Consider the following 24,478-nt stretch of genomic DNA (forward strand, 5'->3'; position numbering starts at 1 on the left):
TCTTACCCATTGTCTCAAACACTTTGGAGTCAGCAGTCGAGCCTGTTGGGGATAAGGATTCTATGAAATATGATTATGAATCAACACCATACACTTCCTAGAGCCAACATCCTGAAATGTGTAAGCTGGTAGTTGGGCTCCTTAAATGAATACAGCTGTGACTCACAGTTCTAGCAGAAGCATTCCGAAGAAAGCCTACATACTTACAGCAATCCAAATTACTCTTCAAATTGAATTGTAAATTGGTTTAAAATTATAAGCTACATGCCACAAAGGGTTAACTTGGCTTCCTTCCATCCCCCCCTTACTTCACAGCACCAGGATTTGGAAGACAGGGATGTGTCATTCTTAACCTATTCCATCAAACACACACAGAGACCCCAGGAGAAGGTTTGAGAAGCAAATGAAATTTAAAGAGCCAATTTTCAGCGGGCCTTCATTCTGAGAGTTGGGCTATTTTTGTCCTTGTTTTTTAGCAGAAAATCAGTTCCTGCCTTTATACCCAAGCATTTGTGAAGAGGATGGCAGGGGAAGCACAGGCACAGCTGTCCAATTTACATTCACAAATGCAGGTGTTGCTCAGACACAAAATAGAGGTCAGCCGAATACTGCTCCTAATTAGCTACCTTTTCTACCAGGATTTTTCTTTGTAAAGTTATGCATGCAATTTGGGTTCAACTTAGAGACCATTTTTAGATCCCAGCATGCTATCTACCAAGAAGCAGGCTGTCATTATAAAGCATAATTTACAACATAGTTAATTTTACATGTTTTTTTAGATTCTACATTATACCTAAGGCAAAATTCTGTTCTGCATACACATTATTCACTGTTTTCCATCCACTTCCCAGTATTTAAAAGTGTAGAATTTAGCCAGAAGATCTTTTATGTAGGAATGGGAGGAATTCTGCCCTCTAAGATTAAGCAGTCCACAATTTTAATAATGAGGACTAAAGACTTTGTTAAATGATACAAGAACAGAAGTAGCTATTTGCTATTGTCTTCAGTGAGGAACACCCTGGGGTTTAGTACAGCAGTTCTTAGAAATGGCAGGATGGAGACTGGTATCTAATACAATCCATTAGGAAACCCAAGCCCTAAATGAAATGACCACAAAATCCTATCAGTTAACAGAAATGCAGCAGCTGTACATGTTTATTGTAATACAATAGGATATTGTTGCAGAGATAACACTCTTGAAATTAAAAAAAAAAGAATCCAGCAAGCGATGTGACCAGTTTATTTCTCTATCTGAAAAACGAGACCATCTAGTGCGGCAGAGGTTTGGAATACATAAATAAGCATGAAGATTGCAGAGAAGACAGGTATTGTGTGTACACTAATGGGCTGGGGGGGTCAGCCCTCAAAGTCACTGGCTAAACTTCAAGTCACTGCCGCTCCCAGGTTTTGCAGGATATTCAAAGAACTACCCCAATAACTACTTGCAGGAAGTGAAAAGTCTTTCTCCCTTTGCTGATTTTACGTACTAAGTATTCCAAATACTCTTATCTTGGCTCCCAGTTATCCATTTTTCAAAACTGTATGCTATGGAATTTTAAATTCAGTTTGACCTTAACTTTATAATTATAAATATGTATATGCTGTATATATGATATGTATTATACATATATATTTTATGGACTTTTTTTTTTTTCAAATTGAATCAGATGCCTTTTATCAAAGGCTTAAAAAGTTGGATCACTGTGCAAAGTGCAACATGTATTACCAGGACTGTGACAAATTTATCTTGCTTGATTTTATTCACTACAGGCAGTCCATCAAGATTCAGACTCATAACCCTTTGGAATCATAGAAAGACAAAACCCCTGTTCTATAGCCATCTTCTGGGATGGAATGCAAAGTATTTTGTTGTGGTAAGTACGGCTTTGAAGATGAAAGCTCTGGGCCCACTCTTGTGATTGTTACCCCAGTGCTCAGCATTCAAAACGGGAGCCCCAGGGTCTCAGAGATCATTTTAATCCCCAAATATTAAAACAAAACGTGTCTCCCATGTGTTGTTCCAACCACCCTCCTCTAAAGCCCCACCAGCCCCTCCCGTGAGGCCCCTCCCAAGGGAAAGTGAACTGTTGACTGTCCCAAAAGAATTCCAATTTCCTTACTTGTCTCCCTGTTCCAGTGAAGATTATGAGACTAATTCTTAGAGACTGCTACTAAAATTCCACCTCGCTGAATTCTGCAGCCTAATTCTTTTGGCATTATGTTTTTTGGCTGAATGATGTGACCCAAATTTGAAGGAGATAATTTGCTGCAACAGTGCTTCTTGCAATGCAGTGAGCCCCAAATTAGCATTTCAGGATTGCAAATATCAGACTTAAAAAAACAGTAACTGCTTCAAAGAAGGACAGATTTTGATATTGTATAATGGAAATGGTTAGCAAAATGTGGACGGTTTTAGGAATTAAGGAAGATTTGCAGATCAATGGAAAATCATCAAGAACTAGCAATTGACTTCAATTATTAGTGGCAGAATGCAATAGCGGTTCTTAAAAGATTAGGAAATTAACTGAGTGTGTATGTTGATTGTACAAACATCATGCATTCCATTTCCCATCAATGGTGGCTAACGCTATTCTAAAAGGACACTTTCAGATCTGAGATGTCTTAAGACAAAACAAAAAAAGAAACCATAACTATGGCTGTTCCTGTGTTCACCCACCATGCTTCCCACAAACACTTCGCTGTGTGAGCAAGGTTGGTTCATATATTCATAATTTCATCTCCTCTCAACATCAATCAATTTTAATGTAAGGTGTCAAGAAAACCTTGACTTTTTCCTGATTAGAATTTGTGGGTCGGATTTTGGAAAGAGCCAGAGCAACATTCGCCTTGCAAACAAGTATAAAGCTGAGCGGACTAAAAGCTTTCTGGCCATGCTTCTGTGGCTAGTTCTTCAGCCTTGATAGGAAATTCCTACCACTTCTCTTTCATAGACCCTCGTCTAGTACTCCACTGCCAGAGAGACACTGTCACTTAGGATACCGGCTGCGACCACTGTGTCTTCATCAGATTCATTCACCCTCTCAGAATTCAAACACCAAGACAAGAGAAATTGAAGGACAGGTTACACATTAGAAGGGGGGCTCCTTAATCCAGAAGGTTAAGTATGACAGAGAAAGAGAACAGACAAAACAGAAAGAATCAAAGTACGGGGTGCGCAGTGAGTTCAGCTAGAAGCTAAGAGGCGCATGCGCACGGGGTGGTGAGGCCTGCATGGGCCGCCTCTCTCTACGGTGCTCTTACCTTATTTCTCTTGAAGTAGGCTCGTCGGCAGGCGGCAAAGCACTTCTCGCTGCAGAAGCTTTTCACCTCACTTCCCATACTCAGGGAATAGCGCTTGATTCCCACTTTCTGGCACCAGGCACACATTATTTGTACATTTGACACATCATCTTCTATAATAAAAGTATAAGAAAAATGTTCATATCAGAAGCAAACATCCCTTCAAACTTAGACACACCCTGAACCTCAGAGATTTACTTGAGGTCTGATCTTAATTTCAGTACCTCACCACTTTCTGACCTAGGAAAATAGCCAGCTCTTGGTGGAAAGACTTAGTGCTTTTCTCCCTCTCGTTTTTCTTTCTTTCTTTTTGGTTGGCTCCTATGTTTCCAAAAGACATCATTTATTTAAAAACCAAAGCATGACTGCAGAGCCATGAGGGTTCCCAGGGCTTCTTATCCTGGTACAAATGCTTATTCTGCCTGGTTAAACCAGGCTCTGTACTAATGAAGCTTGGAAAGTGACTCCTTTCTTCAAGGGTACTGCTGACAGCCTACAAGATCCATATTGCGTGGGCTGCCCAGTGCTAACCGATAAAAGTGATGTCCCCATGTGAATTGGGACAGTCAGGAGCCAGGCTCAATCTTTCTGTGTTCCCAATTACTGTTACATGAAAGGGGGTGTTTGTTGACTCTTGCAGTATAACTATTTCTGGGTGATAGGGTCAGTCAAAGAAAGGAAAGGTGTGAGTGGCCAGGTTCTCCGGAAGGAAGGCAGTATCCCAGCTCACTGGGCAGTCTGCTATGATACAGCCTTCCCTAACCACCATCCTTGGGGAGGCGCAGTACTGATTCAAATTCCCCTCCAGGTGATGTGGTTCATGGTCCTTGGATGGAGGAATGGTAATGGGGGGTGTCAGCCATGAGGCCTGAGGTCACTCAGCTGCCCAGATCATTCTTAGCCAGACTGGTGGTCCTAGTAGCTTCTGTAGCACCTGGTACCCATGCCGTGGGAACACTTAGAATAATGTTAGGTGGTAGACAGATATTTTCAATATTTAAACTACTGTATTTCTTGTCCTTTGTAAGAGAAAAAAAAACAAATTTAACTAGCACAACAAGCCCAGAATATCACAAATATTATTGCTTAAGACAAACAAAGGCTTTTAAAGTGAGTCAGTTAATAAAATATATTGAGTAAATCATAGTGCAGGTGGTAAGATGCTGTAACAAAATGTGATGGTGATATTCAAATGACTAGAGTCAGGGAAACACGGGTATTTACACAGAAAATAGACGATTTCTTAGTGGAAATCTATGAAATATTTCCTTGCTACCTCCTAGGGGGCTCTCACTGTATCTTACGTTTCCATGGTCATCCCAATTGACCGCGTGTGTGTGTGTGTGTGTGTGTGTGTGTGTGTGTGTGTGTGTGTGTGTGTGACTGATTGCCTACCTCTTCCTCCTTTATGGATTTTTTTTTTGTACGAACCCAAACTCATGCTCCAGACATGGGTGGTAATCATAAAATCCCCAACAAGCTCTGGTATAGTGTTGTCTGATTTCCGAATAAAATCCCCCAAAGACTAATTGCTAAGCAAGGCCTGGTTCATGAGTTGTTGACATATTCATGGTTCATAGAGCCTGTCATGCAATCATTCCATTTCCAGGGGAAAAGATTTGGTTTGAGGCAGTACGGTCATCAGCCTGCAAAATTAGAAGCAAACTAATTTGTAGTGCAGTGATATGGCTTTTTCCCCCCACCAAGTGTCATCACTCAAAACTCTGTGTAGCATTTTGTTTACCTTAATGGAGTAAGTATTGTCATTTTAATGATCATTTTTATTTCACAAATTACATGTTGTAATTGATTGTTAATTATCAAATGAGACACTATAAAAAAAGAACCTCTGATGTTAATCAAACATTTTTGATAAAATAACTTCCTTTAAATGGAGTCATAACATGAATTCAAATGTCATGCAATGACTGTATTTAATAATGTATTCTATTCAAAGCAAGATTTATTTATATTTTGTATGATTAATAATATGGTACCTGTCTACAGATATTTTACATGGTATGAAAAATTAACAAGACTCTATAATTTCCCTTAGAGTATGGTGGAGTTTTTAAAATTAGGTTAGCAAGAGTATATGTAGAAAATAATCATCTATCATTACTAAACTAACTAGTACTAATATTTTAAATTTTATTTTAATAGAAACTAAAAGTTTCTATTTTTCCAGTTAGCTACTTTAAAATCTTAAATTCCTGAAAAAAAGATGATACAGCAGAATTCTCACAAATGATCCGTTGGCCAAAAGCTTGATTCTGGTGAAATCTGTAAGGATAAAAAGATTTTACGGGGGAAATTATTTGGCCTCAAAGTTCAATGAGGAGACCCCACTTCCCCAGGAGCCACTTTAGAACATGCCTTAGGTTTCCCCTTGTGGTTTCTTCCTTTAAATAGTCTGATTTGGAGGGATGTGGGGGTAGTAAGTGTTTTAGTCCTAGATCTTTAACTATCACAGACTAAAAGCGAGATGACAGAGGGTAAGGAGCAAAGCTATAAGAAGGCTGGGCAGCTGGCCTGAATCCTGGCCTAACCTGAAGGAATGATGCCCAGGGCAAAAAGGCCACTCACAGGTCTGTCTCATATTTTACTCCATCATCACCACACAGTCCTACTTGTCTTTTTTAAAGGAGAGGCAAGGATAGTTTTTTACAATAGAGCTAACAAATAAAAAGTATAATTTTAAAGCAGATTATTTTTATAAATAATTTGTACTACAAAGTAACGATATGAGAAAATGAGACAAAAGAAATTGTGCACTTTTTTATCTGGCAGTTGGAAAACTCTTAGAATGGTACTTAGCATCTGTCTTGTTAAATAATTCAGTATTCTCTTCCGTTCTTCATAAAATTGTGTTTCATAAAGGCAAACCCTTTGGAAAACTGCCATCAGATATCTCCTGTTCTGTCACCAAACTGTTATCAACAGCTAATGCTCCAAAGAAGAGTCAGATAAAGGGATTATTCCAAAAGTTCATGAAAACATGTTCAGATATCTCAGATGTTCTAGTCTTAATAAAAGTCATTTTTATTAATATATTTAAGAAATAAGAAAGAACTCTGGTTATTAAAATTAATATTGTCAGCTAAAACTTAGCAGAAAATTCTGCCACCACACATGAGATGGTACTCCATCTTAAACAGCATGTCTGTATCCCTAGTAAATGAGCTTTTCTTAAGTACTTAAAGCCAAAATGCATGCATGCATGCTAAGTTGCTTCAGTCATGTTTGATTCTTTGTGACCCTGTGGATTGTAGCCCACCAGACACCTCTGACCATGGGATTCTCCAGGCAAGAATATTGGAGTGGGTTGCCATGCCCACCTCTAGGGGATCTTCCCGACCCAGGGATTGAACCCAGGTCTCCTGAGTCTCCTGCATTGGCAGGTGGGTTCTTTACCACTAGCATCACCTGGGAAACACTAAAGCCAAAAGAATTGGTTCATTTTAACAAGCACATCTTTTTCTAAAAATCTGAAACCCAGGAATTGTGTGCATGCTTTACACTGGCAAAACAGAAGGCCCCAGACCTTTAGTTTTTTGAATCTTATCTGCTTTAAAATTTTTTAATTTTAAAAATATTTCTTTAAACTAGGAAAACCTGATCTCTTATATGTAGGCTAAAATCTGGGCCATTAGAGACAAGATTACCTCAAAGAAAATTCTTGTAACAGATTTTTCCTTATAGACATTATTAGCCTGTGTATTTTTCATAATGAACAATGCAGCAACAAATGCAAAATGCTTACAGCTTTAAATCACATTCCCATAGTGAATAGTTTATATAACATGATAAATCCTTCGTATGATAATATCATATAAATATGCATCAGTCAAAATAGGCATGTTTCAATTAATCATGAAAAATTTGTACCACCTCTTTAGGATTTAATTAAGCAAAATGTTTAGGGCACATTCTTTCCAATCTAATGTTCAAAGAGCTATAGAACATTATTCTACTCTATATACCAGAAGGAGAAATCTAAATTAATTACTCTGAGATAAAATCAAAATTGTATTTATTTATCACAAGGCAGAGAAGTATGAAGTCAAGCATTTCTGAAATGCCTTGCTGAAGTTGAAAAATTGCTTACCTGGGGACTTAAAAATAAGGATGGCCTTGGTCAATGCCATTCTAGAGGCATTTTAATTGGTTATGAACATGCATACTAGCTTACCTGACCAGAGCACAAAGCAAATCAGGAGGGCCGTAATGGACCCCAAGTGATTCACCACCCTTTTGTAACTTTCATGGGAATCTAAGACTGAGAAAACAAATCTAAAAGTATCTGCTGGGGCTGTTTCTCTCCTCCAACAGTTCCTAGAATGCATATGTCCAGATAATCATTTCAAGACTTGAATTATGTTTGAAACAAGCTGGAAGACAGCTTGAAGTGATTCGTATGTGTTTTCCACACTATGAAATGAAAGCACAGGTAACATTCAAACTATTTGTTGGAGAAGTTACACTTAAGAACAGAATAAATACATGGCCTGGAAAGCAGGCAAGAAACTAAGATTAAAGTTTGCTTTCTTTGAAGCCCTTCTTGGAATAACTGAATTTCAAAAACCTTAAGGCAGTCTAATTTAAAAGTCTCTAGAGTCCTATAGAAGCTCCTGTACAATTCCTTGTGTTCTAGAAATAAAAATAAGGGAGACTAGGAGAAAATCTGGACCACTGAACCAAAAGGAAGATAATTATGGCTAGTAATTATTTCATATTTAATAGATGCCAGGCACAGTGCAAAGTTCTTTAAATCCATCATTTAATCTTCATCACAGCTACCACCACCAAGGCAGGTAGGTACCAACAGTATCCCCCTTATGCAGATGTGGAAAGTGAGGTTTAGAAGCCAAGTAATTTGCTTCAAATCATACAGTCAATACATACCAAAGCCAAGATGAAAACCGGGGCATCTGACTCCAGGGCCCAAGCTCTTGATTACTACACCTTAGGGACCACAGTCTTTCTAAATGGGTGAGATTATACACCATCCACGCAGACATCCCTCCAAGAAAAAGACTAAAAGCTGTCACAGATTCTGCTACTTGCACAGCACACTGCTCCATAACACACTAATAGACAAAATGGAATCAGAAAGGTCAAAATGTCTTTGAGGAGACAGCTGAAGTGTTACTCAATCAATATTTGTTGGTCGATTTTTTTAAGAAACAAGTTAAAGGCCCACAGTGCAAGCCTATGCTTCTTTATGACTATGAGACGTGAATTTGCTGCAAACATTCTGTCTGCACCCTCAAGGGCCACTTTAACATTAAATGATGAGACAGAAGCAATATACCTGGGTCTCAGGAAGCAGTCATTCTACTCACAGCTTTTTCTTTTGTAAGGATGGGGATTAGGAGCAGGACATGGATAAGACTGACTTTCCATGTGAGTGAAGTAAGGAGCCACTTATATATGTGTAACTTTGAAGATTCCAATAAGAATATTCTAGCTTCAAAAATTATCCTCACCTACTCATAGAAATCCATTTCTACCATTACGGAGTAATTTTCTGGGCTAAATATTTCTTCTATTCCATTAAAACATAAATTCCCTGAAAACAGTAGGGCTCAATACATATTTGTCTGTAATGATTTATGCTTTAAAGTGAGTGATTCTTTCAGAAAAACAAGTTTTCACAGAGAGTGGAGAAAAGGGCTAAGAACAGAGCTCCATGAGAAAAAAGGAGGGCAGAGATGGGAGAAGCTAAGGGCACAAGAAGCCTCTGCTCACCACTTGGCTAATGTTTAGCCCTGGGCATATAGGCAGAGCTAGCTGAGGACCAGCAAGTGAAGGCAGAGTGGCCAAAAGCCTGCCGTCTGATCATACTGCAGCATGATGTCGAATATTTTCAGGATGACTCTTAGATGTGAATTGAAAGCACAGGAGAAGCTGAAGGAGGTGGGAAGAATGGCATATAGCTAGGGATCTGCAGAAAAGAAAAGCAACAGGCAGATCTACTTATTTACAGCTCAAGGGGGGGGGCGGTTTTTAAGCAACTGAGGTAATAGATACCTACTCCTTTGCAAACTTAAGTCGCTATTATTTGAAAGACAGTATGATAAAGTGTGGAGAGAGGGAGACCGAGAACACAGGTGAAAATACTATTACTGCCCCTTCCAGCTGTGTGACGTGGGCAAGTCACTCAAGGAATAGTAATGCCCACCTTAACTCTAGCTGTGGTGAGGATCAAATGAGAGAAAGTAGGCACATTCCCCATGTAAATGAGACTTCCTTAAAATTACTGGCAATTAGAGCCATAAGCTGGAGAATCCCATGGGCAGAGGAGCCTGGCGGGCTACAGTCCACGTGGTTGCAGGGAGCTGGACACGACTGAGCGACTAAGCACAGCACAGCACAGAGCCATAAGGAAAGGGTAGGTGACAGCTGTATGCAGTCTGGGAGGCCCAGTGAGTAGGTACCAGCCCCTTCAATCACATCCCTCCCACCCAGTGGATGATATCTATAGACCCAATATCTGAATACAAAGAACAACCCAGTAATTGGTTAAATTTCATTAACTCAGACTATTTAAGAATAAAGCCATTAGGTTTAATAAAAGCTTCACTTACACTTATTCTTTTAAAAAATTAGTGAAATTAATAGTTGACAAGGTATTGCCAAATATGTCACTGTACTGCTAAATATTCTGTAATTAATAGATGGGAATTATTTGTAATTATTACATCAACTGTCCATATATGGGTGGATCTTTCTACACACTTGAGCAGTTTGCTCTTTTAAAAAGTATATAGTAACAACTGAAAATCTCTGCCACCTTGGTAACTGAACTATCAAAAATTGCCAAAGAATAGAGTCTGAATTAATAAAATTTTATTACACTTAATTCTCATTAAAAGGAGAGATGCAATTAAATGATAGTGGTTCCATACAATTATGATTTTTTATAGTACCTAAAATAACTCCCATTTTTCTTTTGGAAGCAGAATTATCTGAAGTGATTTCAAGATTTAAAATAGTCCACATCCCTTCAAATAGGGTAGCTGTTGTTTAGTCGCTAAGCAGTGTCCGACTCTTTTGCAACCCTATGATCTTGTAGACTGCCAGGCTCCTCTGTCCATGGGATTCCCAGGCAGGAATACTGGAGTGGGTTGCCATTTCCTTCTACAGGAGATCTTCCCAACCCTGGGATTGAACCCATGTCTTCTGCATTGGCAGACGGTTTCTTTACCACTGAGTCACCTGGGAAGCCCAAATATAGTACTTAACTCCAAAATAAAATCTAAATTGCTATACATAAACTAAAATTTGGTTCCAGCATATAAAAGGAAGGGCTTTTCTGGTGTGGAAGGGCTTTTCTGGACTGCTGTGGTACAGTCCATAGGGTCGAAAAGAGCTGGACACAACTGAAGCAGCTTAGCACACACACATATAAAAGGAATGAGCATATTATACAAATTATATAATATGTATTCAAAGCATTATATACATATTATACAGAATGACAGGGAAAAGATGGAATCATAGAAGCATATATGATAACATAAATAAATAGCTAGCCAATGGGAATTTGCCGTATGACTCAGGGAACTCTGATTGGGGCTCTGTAATAACCTAGAGGGTTAGGAACAGGTGGGAGGTAGGAGGGAGATTCAAGAGGGAGGGGACATATGTACACCCATAGTTACTTCATGTTGATGTATGACAGAAATCAAACCAATATTGTAAAGCATTCAACTGATTAAAAATAAATAAATATTAACAAGAACTACACAAAAGATTTTTTAAGTTTGCTAAAATATGTACAAAGTACAAAAAGTTAAAAACTAATAAAATTAATTTTAAATTTTCTAATGGAACTTTTCTAGCTAATTTAAAATTATATATATATACACATATATATGGGGATATATATATATGACACATAAACATACATATTTGTCACAGATATGGCTCCAGAATGAATTAAACACTTACATCCAGGTGCAGGTCCCTGCACTAGGTTACTGGTCAAGAATGCTGAGTTGAACAGGACATGACCCTTCTCCCAAGAGAACAGACCCAAGAAGTCTGTGCCTCATAGTCTAAAACAGGAGAATGTGGGAAGAGAGGGTTCAGAAGCCTGTTGAAGCCCAGAAAACACAGCTGTGAGTTGGGCCTTGAAAGGGGAGAAAGTTCAAGAGCAGGAGGCACAGGACAGAGGACCAGCAGGAGCCAGGGAGTGGCAGACATGCTCAAGGACTGGGAGAAGCCCTGTGGCCCCTCAGTTTCCACAGCTGTATGAAGAGAGAAGCCAGAGATGAGACTGGGACTGCTGGGGCCTGCATGAAGGGTCCCTTAAATATCATCTTGCTCTGGGGTGGAAGGGGCTCCTCCTCATTCCACAGGTAATAAGGAGCTCCCAAATGTTTCTTAAAGGACATGACAGGATCAGAGATGTGCTGAGAAGTGTGACTCCAGCCGGGAGGATCAGAATTCAGAAAGGCTGGACTCTCATTCCACATCTTTAGAAACAGGCAACAGGAGAGCAGGCACCATGACTCGTTCATCTTTGCGTGTTCAGTAACTAGTACATATCAATGCTTAGAGTATGTTGAATGAATGCATAAAAGCATGGATGGACGGATGGATGGACGGATGGATGGAGGCAGAGGAAAGGAGATGAAGTTCTGAATCTATATAGTAACAGTACAAATGAAAAGGGAAGGATAGACTTAAGAGACTTCAACGATCACGAAAATGTAGGAATGTAACTCACCCAAATTCAGAGAATTCATCTCCCTGTGTCTCTAATCAAAGCATATCAGAGGAAAATCCAAAGAGTTCTTTGTGAAAACTGACTCTGTAGTCAAATTCAAAGTGAATTTGCTTTACTTCCAGTGTCTCTTCCTTACTCATTTTCCCAACATTTGAAGAAAGAAAGTATTAAGAGGAGAGATTCCCGTAAAGTCCCAAAGTAGTCATTCCCTCTTGCATACCACGCTAAACTTGAATTCTTTAACCTGACACTACTGAGCACACGTGCCTGCAGCAGCTTAATTGTAACTTAAATACTTTCACTGATTAGCGAGTGAAGGGACGTTTTCTAACCCTCTTCGAAAACCTCACCTCCACTTCTCAGTACTCACTGTAGAAAGTCTGTCTTTCCTATGTACTCACCCTAAGAAGGGGGAATAAGAAAAGAAGAGGGTAGAACTTAAGAGGTAAAAAAAAAAAACACACAAAAAAAAAACAGAATTCTCAATGCAACATTTTCTAAAATACACCCCCACAGAACACTAATACCATGGGATACTTAGAGCGGTGTTATTTAAAACAAAAAAACTGCCACAGTCAAATATGTATGGGAAGCATTGGGCCAAACAAAGCTAAACAACAAGCTCTTTACTGTAAGACTTCTGGGTTCTACCAATGTGTCATTAGGAATCTTCAAGAGGGAGATAAGAGTGTGCTGTATTTCACAAATGTGACCACAGACAGGTGTTTTCAGAGAGAATCCACAAGACTGGATTTCCAAGGACATCTGCCTGAGATGTTCTGCAGTCCTGCCCTGTAATAGTGCTGAAGCATGAGCGCTTCTGTGTGGATCATTAATTATCAGGAAGGTTTCTTCTCTTCTGCCCAGAATTTGGATCCCCATTGCTAGCAGCTCTGTCTGCACTGAGCAAAAGGACAAGGCCAGCAGCCATGGGGCCAGTGCTAGGTGTGCTAAGACATCCACTAGTCCTCAATAAACACCACTGGTCTGAACAAAGACACCCATGGTCCACTAAGTCCTGTGGTGTCTGCTACATGCATCATATACAGAGAAGGCGACCCTTTCTACTATAAAGTCCTACAGAGAAAACGGCAGACATCAATAATAAGGAAATGGGAGAGTAACACTGCTCCTAACAGACTGAATAATTCAGGTTCACTGAATTCACTAATTCAGGTAGTTGCCAAGGACAAGAAATGCAGTGAAAATCTTGTCCCCCATCCCTGAGTCCTGTATTTGACCCTCTGTCCAACCTCAGGTGCTCTGGGACGATTCTGCTGCAGTGATGGGGTTGCTCTCCTCTGGACCTCTCTCTCTTCTACATGGCTCAAGTCCAGGCACCAAGTCTCAGCATCTAGCCAACAGATGCACATGATTAGGGACAAGGGAGCAAGGTCAAAAAGTGTGCACCAGCACACTGATCACTTCTGGAAAAGCAATTCCAAGCCCCTGCTCTACACAGAGGGGTATCATCTCCAAAGAAAGACAAATAGCAGCATATTAGGACGAAAGGGCCAAACTGCTTTATATAGGACTTCAGAATAAGAAAAGTATTCCCATTACCCATTATTTATCCGAAGGGCTCATTTCTCCTTCTGAAATCTGGCTGTCCCACTAATTATACTTAATGGGCCTCACAGTGCTTGACAAATCTTCCCAGAGGGGAAACCTTCATTGTAGATAAAGGATTCATTCATTTACTCAACTTTGTGTCAGACACTCTAATAGGGTCTGAAAATACACTGGCAAACAAGACAGACTTGATCCCAGTCCTCAAGGAGCTTTCCATGGCTGACCCTAGCATAAAATGCCAACAAGCAGTAGAAAAGGACTGTGGGAAAAGCAAGCCTGCTCCCCAGGGCTCTCTGTCACCACCCAGGGGTAACAGAAGTCAGGCATTCTTGGTGACCACAGAGGGGGTATCGGCAGCCCCAGTGCGACCGTGCAGCACGCCATGTTCCACCTCTCGGCATTCCAGGTAGTTCAACCGGGCAGAGTACCTGCTGCGGCTACCATCCTAGGGGAGAGGAATTGACAGCCTAGAGACCGGGGGCCAGAGGGGCATGCGGGGAGGGTAAAGCCTTCGCATCATGCACTGCTGTCATCTCAGCCCCTCCCCTTCCCTCCATGACCTGAACTGCAAGTTCAGCAGACTAAAGAGTGGCAAGAACCTTCACTGAACTAAATTTGTCGAAAGAACCGAGATGAACCTGCCGGAACACTGTCAAAACGATAATTTACTTTCCTCTTCACCTTCCCATCTTTGAAATATTCGTTCAGATTTCTTGAATGAGAATAATGAGTGATTGCGGGGCTCTCTGAAGGGGCCCCATGCCAATCCCTGTTTGGAAATATGATGAGCCCTCACGTGCCAAAACAGCCCGGCAATGGGAAAGGCAGAGGGTCACACTCACTGTAATGCTGCAGAGTCCTCTCTTCTCTCTGCATACTCCCGTTGGGCCATAGCATCTACGCACTCCTGCGACTCCCGCTACCATCCGTAAGATGAAGATTTTCGAACTGATAGTGTCACTCCTCAGTTTATATCCAACTGCTTCCCAGCGTCTTAACCTGTCACATCCAAAGCTACATACACACCCCTCCCATTACCTGCCCCTTCAACCTTCCCATAACTTGTTTCCCGTCTCAGTTCCTGGCCATCCATGCAGTTACCTGCGAGCAGAAATCTGGTTATCTTTCCTGCCCCTTCCCTCCCTTTCACCTCCTATATTCTGATTAATTATCGGGTCCTCCTAAATATTTTTTATAGTATACCTATTCATTCATTCAGTTATTATTTACGCAGTCTAATTATGTACCAGGCATTGTCCTAGGCTATACAACACCCATCATCGTGGAGTTTACTGCTATCCATTCCAAGGAAGCCACCAACACCTCTCGCCCATACTACAGGTGGCTTCCCACTTCACTCCCATCTAGCTCATTCCCTCCACTGTGGAAATGAGGAATTCCTCTGAAGCAAATCTGATTAACTGCTTTCACCTGCCCCAAACCCTTCGGTGCCATCCACTGCCCTCAAGAAGTCAAACTGTCCCACGGCTCCCATGCCCAGGACAGCCTCTCGGCTTGTCTACTCTCTGGGCTGTGCCTCCTTCTCTTTACCTTGAGGTGCTCTCTCCTCTGAGCCTTTCCATGTGCTGCTTCCTCCCTCACATACAACCTCAAATCCTTGGCCGATTTGTATCTTATCTTAAATCTCCTCCTATGGAAGCTCTTCCTGCCCCCAAACCTGATCAGATACTAAAGCATTCTGGACTTGATCATCATCAGACCTGATTGAGTTGTCTTTTTTTTAAATGTCTGTCCTTTCCACCAAACTGTGAGCCAGTTAAGACAGAGACCGTATCTGTCTTGTCCACTAGAAGGAAATGTCTGACTGTGGGCATCAGCATAAGGAGAAGAAAAAGCAGAATCCTTACTAGATGCACTTTGTGTAGTTGGATGTCCAGAGTCGGGGCAGGAGGTGGGAGAGGAAACCAAGAACACCCTCTTTGCTAACCACTCAGAACAAAGTTGCCTTAGAAGGAAACACCAGTGAAAAGCCCCCAAACAGAATGCAATCGTTATTTCCACTCTCCTTGGCCAAGTCCATGAACTAAGTCTTCTCAATTTAACAGAAACTTTGAGAAGTCAGCATGGAGAATGTCCCTAGAATAACAAGAGTTACCAACTTAACCTCCACTCCTCTCTCTTAACCAAACTTTATTTATACCTTCAAATAATTAATTTCAAACACTTTAGTCAAGTCTTAATTAATTCCAGAAACACGCCCACCCTCTACAAGCAAGGGCAAGGACAGCTGACGTTTCCTCTTATTTCCTATTAACATCTTAGCATCTTGGTGACCTGGGGCAGGGTGTTCTAAAATCTTAGCTTGGTCACACTCCTCAAAAGAGTTTATAAAATGCCAAGAAAAGTTCCAGGCTGCCTCAGGTATCACAGAGATGAGTGATTTAGAATCCATGTTTAGATGGTGTCCTTAATTCTGCCATGAAGGCAACTTGGTGACCTTAAGAAGCTCATTTAGCCTCTCTAGCCTGCTTTTCCTCATCTGTAAAAGAGGAAATTTCCATAGATGATCTCCTAGGTTCCTTCTAACTAAAACTCTAGGATTCTAAATTTCTCAAAACAACAAGATCCATTTAAAGGAGTGCAGCTAGGGGATAATCTTTTTCCTTTCGTTTCCTTTCTTGAACCCCTCATGTAATTGCTTTTTTCTCCTTCCGTATGACCACCACTGTTGTCCCTTGCCCTTATATAGAAGAGGCTTAGGAAATTCTTTGCCTGATGGGACAATTTTAGAAGTGGACCTTTCTAAGCTCTCCAATATTTGTGCCACCACAAATCTGGTACCCTTTTTTAAATTCTTAATTATATTTTCATGTTTCACTTTAAAGAGATAAACATGAATAAAATTCTGACTTTTTATATTATTTCCCATTAATTTGTGATCTTTCAGTGTGAACTTCCACACACGTAGTATTTTGTCCTGAGTCTTCCCAGAAAACAGAACCTGAGACAAAGATTTGCTTGCATGTGGTTTACTGGGCATGTGATTCCAGGAAGACTAGGGGACAAGGGAAGTGAACCTGGGGAGGACAAAGAGCCAAAGTAACAGTGTAATACTAAGCTAGCCACTATTAAAGGAGACTGGTATTCAGTCGTAGAGAACATTCTTTGGAGTGTGAAATATATTTCATAACTCTTTGAAGTGAAAAAGTGAAAATGTTAGCTGCTAAGTCATGTCAGTCTCTGTGATCCCATGGACTGTAGCCCACCTGGCTCCTCTGTCCATAGAATTCTCCAGGCAAGAATACTGGAGTAGGTTGCCATACTCTCCTCCAGGGGGTCTTCCCAACTCAGGGACTGAACCCAGATATCCCGCATTGCAGGCAGATTCTTTACCATCTGAGCCACCAAGGAACCAGGGGGGCAAAAGGAGAAAGAATTTATTCATCACATCTCATGTCCCATTGACCTAGTGTGTCAATCCCTCTATATTTCTGGTTTGCACTTGTGGATGTGCTACCAAAATGATTTACATGAAGCCCATGCTGCCATATCGGGGAAGTCCAAAGGCAAGAAACTAGAAACATATGCCAGAAGCATGAGGTAAGGCCCTTTCAGAATGCACATGTCTAAGCTGTCAAAGTACCACAAGAGTCACTGTGGGACCAACAGGAGCTGGAGTGGTACATAAGAGGTGTCCCACACACAGAGTCGCCATCACTGCAGGGCCTGGTTTCTAATTCTTGTGTGGGATTGTCATGTGCATTGTAGGATATTTAGCTGCATCCCTGGCCTCTACTCACTCATACCAGTACCATCCCCTCTACCAGCTGTGACAACAAAAAAGATCTCCATATACTGCCTGATGTCCTCCTGGGGGGGCGGGGCATGCAAACTGACCCCCTGATAAGAACCATACTGCTCTAGATTAATGTGTGTCCTACTTTTTTGTCACTCATTCAGTGACCCTTCATTTCTCTCTACTTTCAGTACAGTTCAGTCGCTCAGTCATGTTCGACTCTTTGTGACCCCATGAATCGCAGCACGCCAGGCCTCCCTGTCCATTACCAACTCCCAGATTCACTCAGACTCACGTCCATTGAGTTAGTGATGCCATCCAGCCATCTCATCCTCTGTTGTCCCTTTCTCCTCCTGCCCCCAATCCCTCCCAGCATCAGAGTCTTTTCCAATGAGGCAACTCTTCGCATGAGGTGGCCAAAGTACTGGAGTTTCAGCTTTAGCATCATTCCCAGGGCTGATCTCCTTCAGAATGGACTGGTTGGATCTCCTTGCAGTCCAAGGGACTCTCAAGAGTCTTCTCCAACACCACAGTTCAAACACATCAATTCTTTGGCGCTCAGCTTTCTTCACAGTCCAACTCGCACATCCATACATGACCACTGGAAAACCATAGCCTTGACTAGATGGACCTTTGTTGGCAAAGTAATGTCTCTGCTTTTCAATATGCTATCTACCATATCAAAAGCAGCTCTCAAGTAGATCACTTTGAGAGATATTAATGTCTCATGCCTGTAACTTAATTTTTAGGCTTCACCATGATATAATTCATATAAATAGACGATAATTCTTAATAATAAGGAATGATGAGATTTTAAATACTCAATTTGAAAAAGCTATGAACAGACTAGACAAAGGATAAAAATGTTAAAGCTACATTCTAGGGCTTAGTTGATGAAATCAAGAGAGGAAGGAGCTAATTTTTTTTTTTTAATCTAGGTCTCTAAGTCAAGGACTCAAGATTTTTTAAGACAAGAGTTTTTCAGTCTGAATTTTGTACATGTCATATACACACAATTTCACACTTAACTTCAAGGCCCACACTCATCCACATAGGCCCATCCAAGGAATCCCTAGGAGACAATGTTAACTACTGTTGCTGAGCATTTAAATTGTTTCCAGTTTTTAGCTATTATGAATAAATGCTACTCTAAAGGTTCTTTCAAATGCTTTTGGCTCAATATATATATACACTGTGGTGCTGGAGAAGACTCTAGAGAGTCCCATGGACTGCAAGGAAATCAAACCAGTCAATCCTAAAGGAAATAAACCCTGAATATTTATTGGAAAGACTGATGCTGAAGCTGAAGGTCCAATACTTTGGCCACCTGATTTGAAGAGCCGACTCGTTGGAAAAACCCTGAGGCTGGGAAACATTGAAGGCAAGAGGAGAAGAGGGCGACAGAGGATGAGATGGTTAGATAGCATCACTGACTTAACAGACATGAATTTGAGCAAACTCCATGAGATAGTAGAGGACAGAGGAGCCTGGCGTGTTATAGTCCAAGGAGTTGCAGAGTTGGACATAACTTAGTGACTGGACTATATATATATATATATATATATATATATATATATATATATACACACACACACATTTATGTTGAGTATATATCTAGGATGGAATTATTGGATAATGGGATATGTGTATGTTCAGCATTGGATTTCCCAGGTGGCTCAGTGATAAAGAATCTGCCTGCCAATTCAGAAGCCATAGGAGATGTAGGTTGGATCCCTGGGTTAGGAAGAACCCCTGAAGGAGGGAAATGGCAACCCACTCCAGTATTCTTGCCTGGAAAATCCCATGGACAGGGGAGTCTGGTGGGCTATGCAGTCCACGGGTTCACAAAGACTCAGACACAACTGAGCAACTGAGCACAAACACACACGTTCAGCATTAACAGATGCTGGCAATCAGCTTTCAAGAGTGGTTACACTGGTTTATACTCCCACCAGCAATGTACGAGCATTCCAGTTGCTCTGTGTTCTCCAACACCGGGTATGTCAATTTTTTTTCATTTTTGCTATTCTAGTGTTTGTATACTTGTATCTCACTGGGATTTTAAATTTTATTTTCCTAATGACTAATAATACTTTGGCCACCTCATATGAAGAGTTGACTCATTGGAAAAGACTCTGATGCTGGGAGGGATTGAGGGCAGGAGGAGAAGGAGACGACAGAGGATGAGATGGCTGGATGGCATCACCGACTTGATGGACATGAATCTGGGTGAACTCCAGGAGTTGGTGATGGACAGGGAGGCCTGGCATGCTGCAATTCATGGGGTCGCAAAGAGTCGGACATGACTGAGTGACTGAACTGAACTGAATGAGACTGAACAACTTTTAATATGTTTATAGGCCACTGGGATATTTTCTTTAATGAAGTACCTATTTATATTTTTTGCTCATTTTGCTATTGGGATGTCTTCTTTTTTATTTCCAGGGGTTCTTTATGTATTGTGAATGAGTCTTTTGTGGAACATGTATTACAAACATGATTTCCCACTTTGATTTGCCACTTCATTTTTTGAAAGATATCTTTTAATCAACAGAAATTCTTAACTTTAACAGAGTCTATTTAATCAACTTTTTTCTTTATGGTTAATGCCTATAGTATATAGTTTAAGAAGTACTGGCCTACTAAAGATCATAAATATATTCTCTGAGGTTTTCTTCTACAAGCTCTAATGGTCTACCTGTCACATTTATATCTACGGCTAGAACTGATTTTTGTGAATGGTGTGAAGAATCAACATACATTTTTTAGCATTAGAACTTTTATTGAGAAGAATATTCTTTCCTCACTGTTTTACAGTCATTTTTGTTCTTACAGACTGAATGTTTGTGTCCCTCCAAAATTAATGTTGAAGCTCTAAGTCCCAAGGTGATGCTGTGTTTTGAGAATTAAGTAGGGTTAGATGAGGTCATGAGGGTAGAACCTTGGTCTGATGGGACTATTGCCCTTATAAGAAGAGACACAAGAGAGTGTGCCATCTCTTTCTGCCATGTGAGGACACAGGGAAAAGGCAACCTCCTGCAACTCACGGAGAGAGTTCTTACCAGATGTTAACCCTGATGACTTTGCTCTGGACTTCCATTCTTCAGAACTGTGAGAAAATTAATGTTGCTTATTTAAGCAATGCAGCCTATGATATTTTATTATGGAAACCCAAGCTGACTAATACTTTTGTCATAAATAATCAATCTAGGTTATTTTCTGGATTCTATTGCAATGGCTTATATGTATATCTTTATATCATTATCTCTTGTCTTTTTAAAAAATTCAACAGAAATCATTTATTATTGTTCATGGTTTCTGTGGATTAGGTATTTGAGAGTGATTTGGAGCAATTCTGACTCAGGATTGCTCATGAGATTACAATCAAATGTCTTTGGGGGCTACAGTCACCTGAAGACTTGACTTAGACAGGGGGATCCTGTGGTTCTAAGGTGGTTCAGACCCAGGGCTGGCAAGTCAGTGCTGGCTACTGGTAGGAGGCCTCAGTTCCTGCCTATGTGGGTCCTCCTCACAGGACTGCTTAAGTCTCTTCATGCTCCCCACAGAATGAATAATGTGAGAGAATTATGCAGAAACTACAATAACCTTTTATGATAGCCTTAGAAGTTGGTCACACAGACTATCCCTGATTCAATGTAGGAAGACACCACCAGGAGACTATGATTTGGGGGTCATTTTGGAAGCTGGCTACCATAATTTCATAAAGCCCAAAAATAAGCAAAAATAAGCTATATTACTTAGGGAGACATACTAAGTTGTTTCAACTATAGAAGAAAGGAAAGGAATAATTACCACGAAAGTAGTTACCCTATGGAGGACAGAAGGTTTGAGTACATAAGGATCACTATTTGTAAAAGAATGCATATATGTTTTATGCACTTTTACAAAATTTATATATTTCATAATTGCAAGGAAAGGTTCTATAAAACATTAAACCAAAAGAGAACTGACATGAAACAAAAAGTGCTCTTACCTCTTTTATATCTCAAATATAGATCAATAAATTCTAAAGGATAATTTTAAATATGGTTGAAAGAAGAATAACAATAGCAACAATTAACACTAATAATATTAATTAATTAATAATTATTCTAGTCATAATAAATATTGAGATCTGACAGTATAAGTCTTCTAATTTTGCTTTTATTCTTCAAGATAGTTTTGGTTACTCATACCCCTTTGCATCTCCATGCATATTTTAGAAATAGCTTTTTATTTTCTACAACATTTTATGATAAAATTTTTATCAGAACTAAATTAAATATATCAATCAATTTAGGAAGAATCTGCCTTTTTAGAATATTTAGTCTCCACTTCTTAAACATGGAGTGTCCCTTCACTGATTTAGGTTTTCTCTGTGTTTATAGTTTATATGTTTATAGTTCTTTGTGTAGCAATCCTGCACACATTTCGTGAGGTTTTCTTCCCCCTTGGTATTTGATGGTTTGATGCTATTTTAAATGGTATTGTTAAGGTTTGTGTGTGTGTGTGTGTGTGTGTGTGTGTGGCTAAAATATATAGATATAATGGATTTAGGGGTACTGATTTGTTTAGCACTAATCAAGAGATGGGAATACCAGACCACCTGACCTGCCTCTTGAGAAAGCTATATGCAGGTCAGGAAGCAACAGTTAGAACTGGACATGGAACAACAGACTGGTTCCAAATAGGAAAAGGTGTATGTCAAGACTGTATATTGTCTCCCTGCTTATTTAATTTATATGCAGAGTACATCATGAGAAACGCTGGGCTGGAAGAAACATAAGCTGGAATCAAGACTGCCAGGAGAAATATCAATAACCTCAGATATGCAGATGACACCACCCTTATGGCAGAAAGTGAAGAGGAACTAAAAAGCCTCTTGATGAAAGTGAAAGAGGAGAGTGAAAAAGTTGGCTTAAAGCTCAACATTCAGAAAACGAAGATCATGGCATCTGGTCCCATCACTTCATGGGAAATAGATGGGGAAACAGTGGAAACAGTGTCAGACTTTATTTTGGGGGGCTCCAAAATCACTGCAGATGGTGATTGCAGCCATGAAATTAAAAGACGCTTACTCCTTGGTAGAAAAGTTATGACCAACCTAGATACCATATTCAAAAGCAGAGATGTTACTTTGCCAACTAAGGTCCATCTAGTCATGGCTATGGTTTTTCCAGTAGTCATGTATGGATGTGAGAGTTGGACTGTGAAGAAGGCTGAGCACCGAAGAATTGATGCTTTTGAACTGTGGTGTTGGAGAAGACTCTTGAGAGTCCCTTGGACTGCAAGGAGATCCAACCAGTCCATTCTGAAGGAGATCAGCCCTGGGATTTCTTTGGAAGGAATGATGCTAAAGCTGAAATTCCAGTACTTTGGCCACCTCATGAAAACAGTTGACTCATTGGAAAAGACTCTGATGCTGGGAGGGATTAGGGGCAGGAGGAAAAGGGGACAACAGAGGATGAGATGGCTGGATGGCATCACCGACTCAATGAACGTGAGTTTGAGTGAACTCAGGAAGTTGGTAATGGACAGGGAGGCCTGGCATGCTGCAATTCATGGGGTCACAAAGAGTCAGACACGACTGAGTGACTGAACTGAACAGAACTGATTCATTATAATAGTTTACCTATTCACTGTTGAGGGAGAGAGGTTCTAAACAAAATAGCATTTCTACCTTTAAAATCTTACATTTTTTGCTTCTTTTTCTTGTTTTCTTACATTTTTGATGAATTCTAGTACAAAATTAAATAGAAATGGTGATACTGGTTATCTTTATCTGATTCTGGACTTCAAGAGAAAAGCTTTCAATATTTCACCATTATGTACGATGTTAGCAGTAGGTTTTTGTGGATATTGCTTGTCACATTATGGAAGTTCCATTCTATTCCTACTTTTATAAGAGTTTTTATTATTGTGTTAAATTTTTATCAACTTTTAAATTTCTGCATTTTTTGAGAATATTCTATGAGCTTTATTTTTTGTTCTGTCAATTAGTTAATTATATTAACTATTTTTACAATTTAAATCAATCTTGCATTCCTAGAAAAAATTATTTAGTCATGACACATTATCCTACTGTTTATATCACTGACTTTGATTTGCTATGATTTTCTTCAGGATTTTTGAATCATTGTTTATGATAAACAATTTTCCCATGTTAATGTAAACTAATTACATTAAATTATCATTTTGATTTTTAATGCCTTTGTCATGTGATAAGATCAAGGTCATGTTGGCATCATAAAATGATTTCTATTTTTCTAAGAGAGTTTCTCTAAGTTTGTTTTTATTTTTTCCTTAAATGGTAGAATTTAACATTGAATCTATCTGGGTCTAGAATGTCCTTTGTAAAATGATTTAATTATTTAATTTCCTTACTACTCAGGAAATGTAGAATTACTCAGGTTTTCTATTAATTCTTGTGCCTGTTTTGGTAAATTATATTTGACATACTGTGACTTCTCTTTGTCAGAAATTTTGGAAAATACTTCTAGTGATCAAAACTTATATATAACATCAAAATGATTAGATTTAATAACATATGAGTGATATTAATCTTCTTATTTACTCATATTTAACACTTTCTGGCACTTTTTCTCGATTTTATTTTATTTTTATTAATTTTTATTGGAGTATAGTTGATATACAATGTTGTGTTATTTTCTTCTGTACAGCATGTTCAATCAGTTATACATATATCCACTCTTTTTTAGATTATTTTCCCAAACAGGTCATTAAAGAGCGTTAAGCAGAGTTCCCTGTGCCATACATAGGTTCTTATTAGTTATCTATTTTATATATAGTAGTGTGTATATATTAATCCCAGTCTTCCAGTTTATCCCTCCTTCCCACCTTTCCCCCTTGGTAACCATAAGTTCATTTTCTGCATTTATTTATGACTCTTTCAAAGTAAAAATTAACAATCATTGAAAGTTGCCCTAAATAGCATAAATCTTCCATCAGACTTTCAGCTGCTGTAACTATACACATACGTAACTGGCTTTAAATATCTTCAATTAATTAACGTATATTGTGGCATGTTAAAATGGACCCTTTCAGATCATAAAATCATCTAGGCAATTCACTATATAAGTCACAAAGCCAAG

General features: G+C 39.6%; 1 protein-coding gene across 2 annotated transcripts in view; it reads right to left on the reverse strand.

Annotated features, from left to right (window-relative positions):
• The window catches only part of SOBP (sine oculis binding protein homolog), a 167,311-nt gene that overhangs the window by 118,920 nt on the left and 23,913 nt on the right, over positions 1 to 24,478 (reverse strand). For both annotated transcript variants that reach the window (XM_027972393.3, XM_015097362.4), the window contains exon 4: positions 3,262 to 3,413. In XM_027972393.3, coding sequence (XP_027828194.1) covers positions 3,262 to 3,413 — 152 coding nt within the window. The remainder of the gene's footprint in view (positions 1 to 3,261; positions 3,414 to 24,478) is intronic.

This window comes from Ovis aries, chromosome 8, assembly GCF_016772045.2.
Source record: "Ovis aries strain OAR_USU_Benz2616 breed Rambouillet chromosome 8, ARS-UI_Ramb_v3.0, whole genome shotgun sequence".
NCBI classification, from domain to species: domain Eukaryota; kingdom Metazoa; phylum Chordata; class Mammalia; order Artiodactyla; family Bovidae; genus Ovis; species Ovis aries.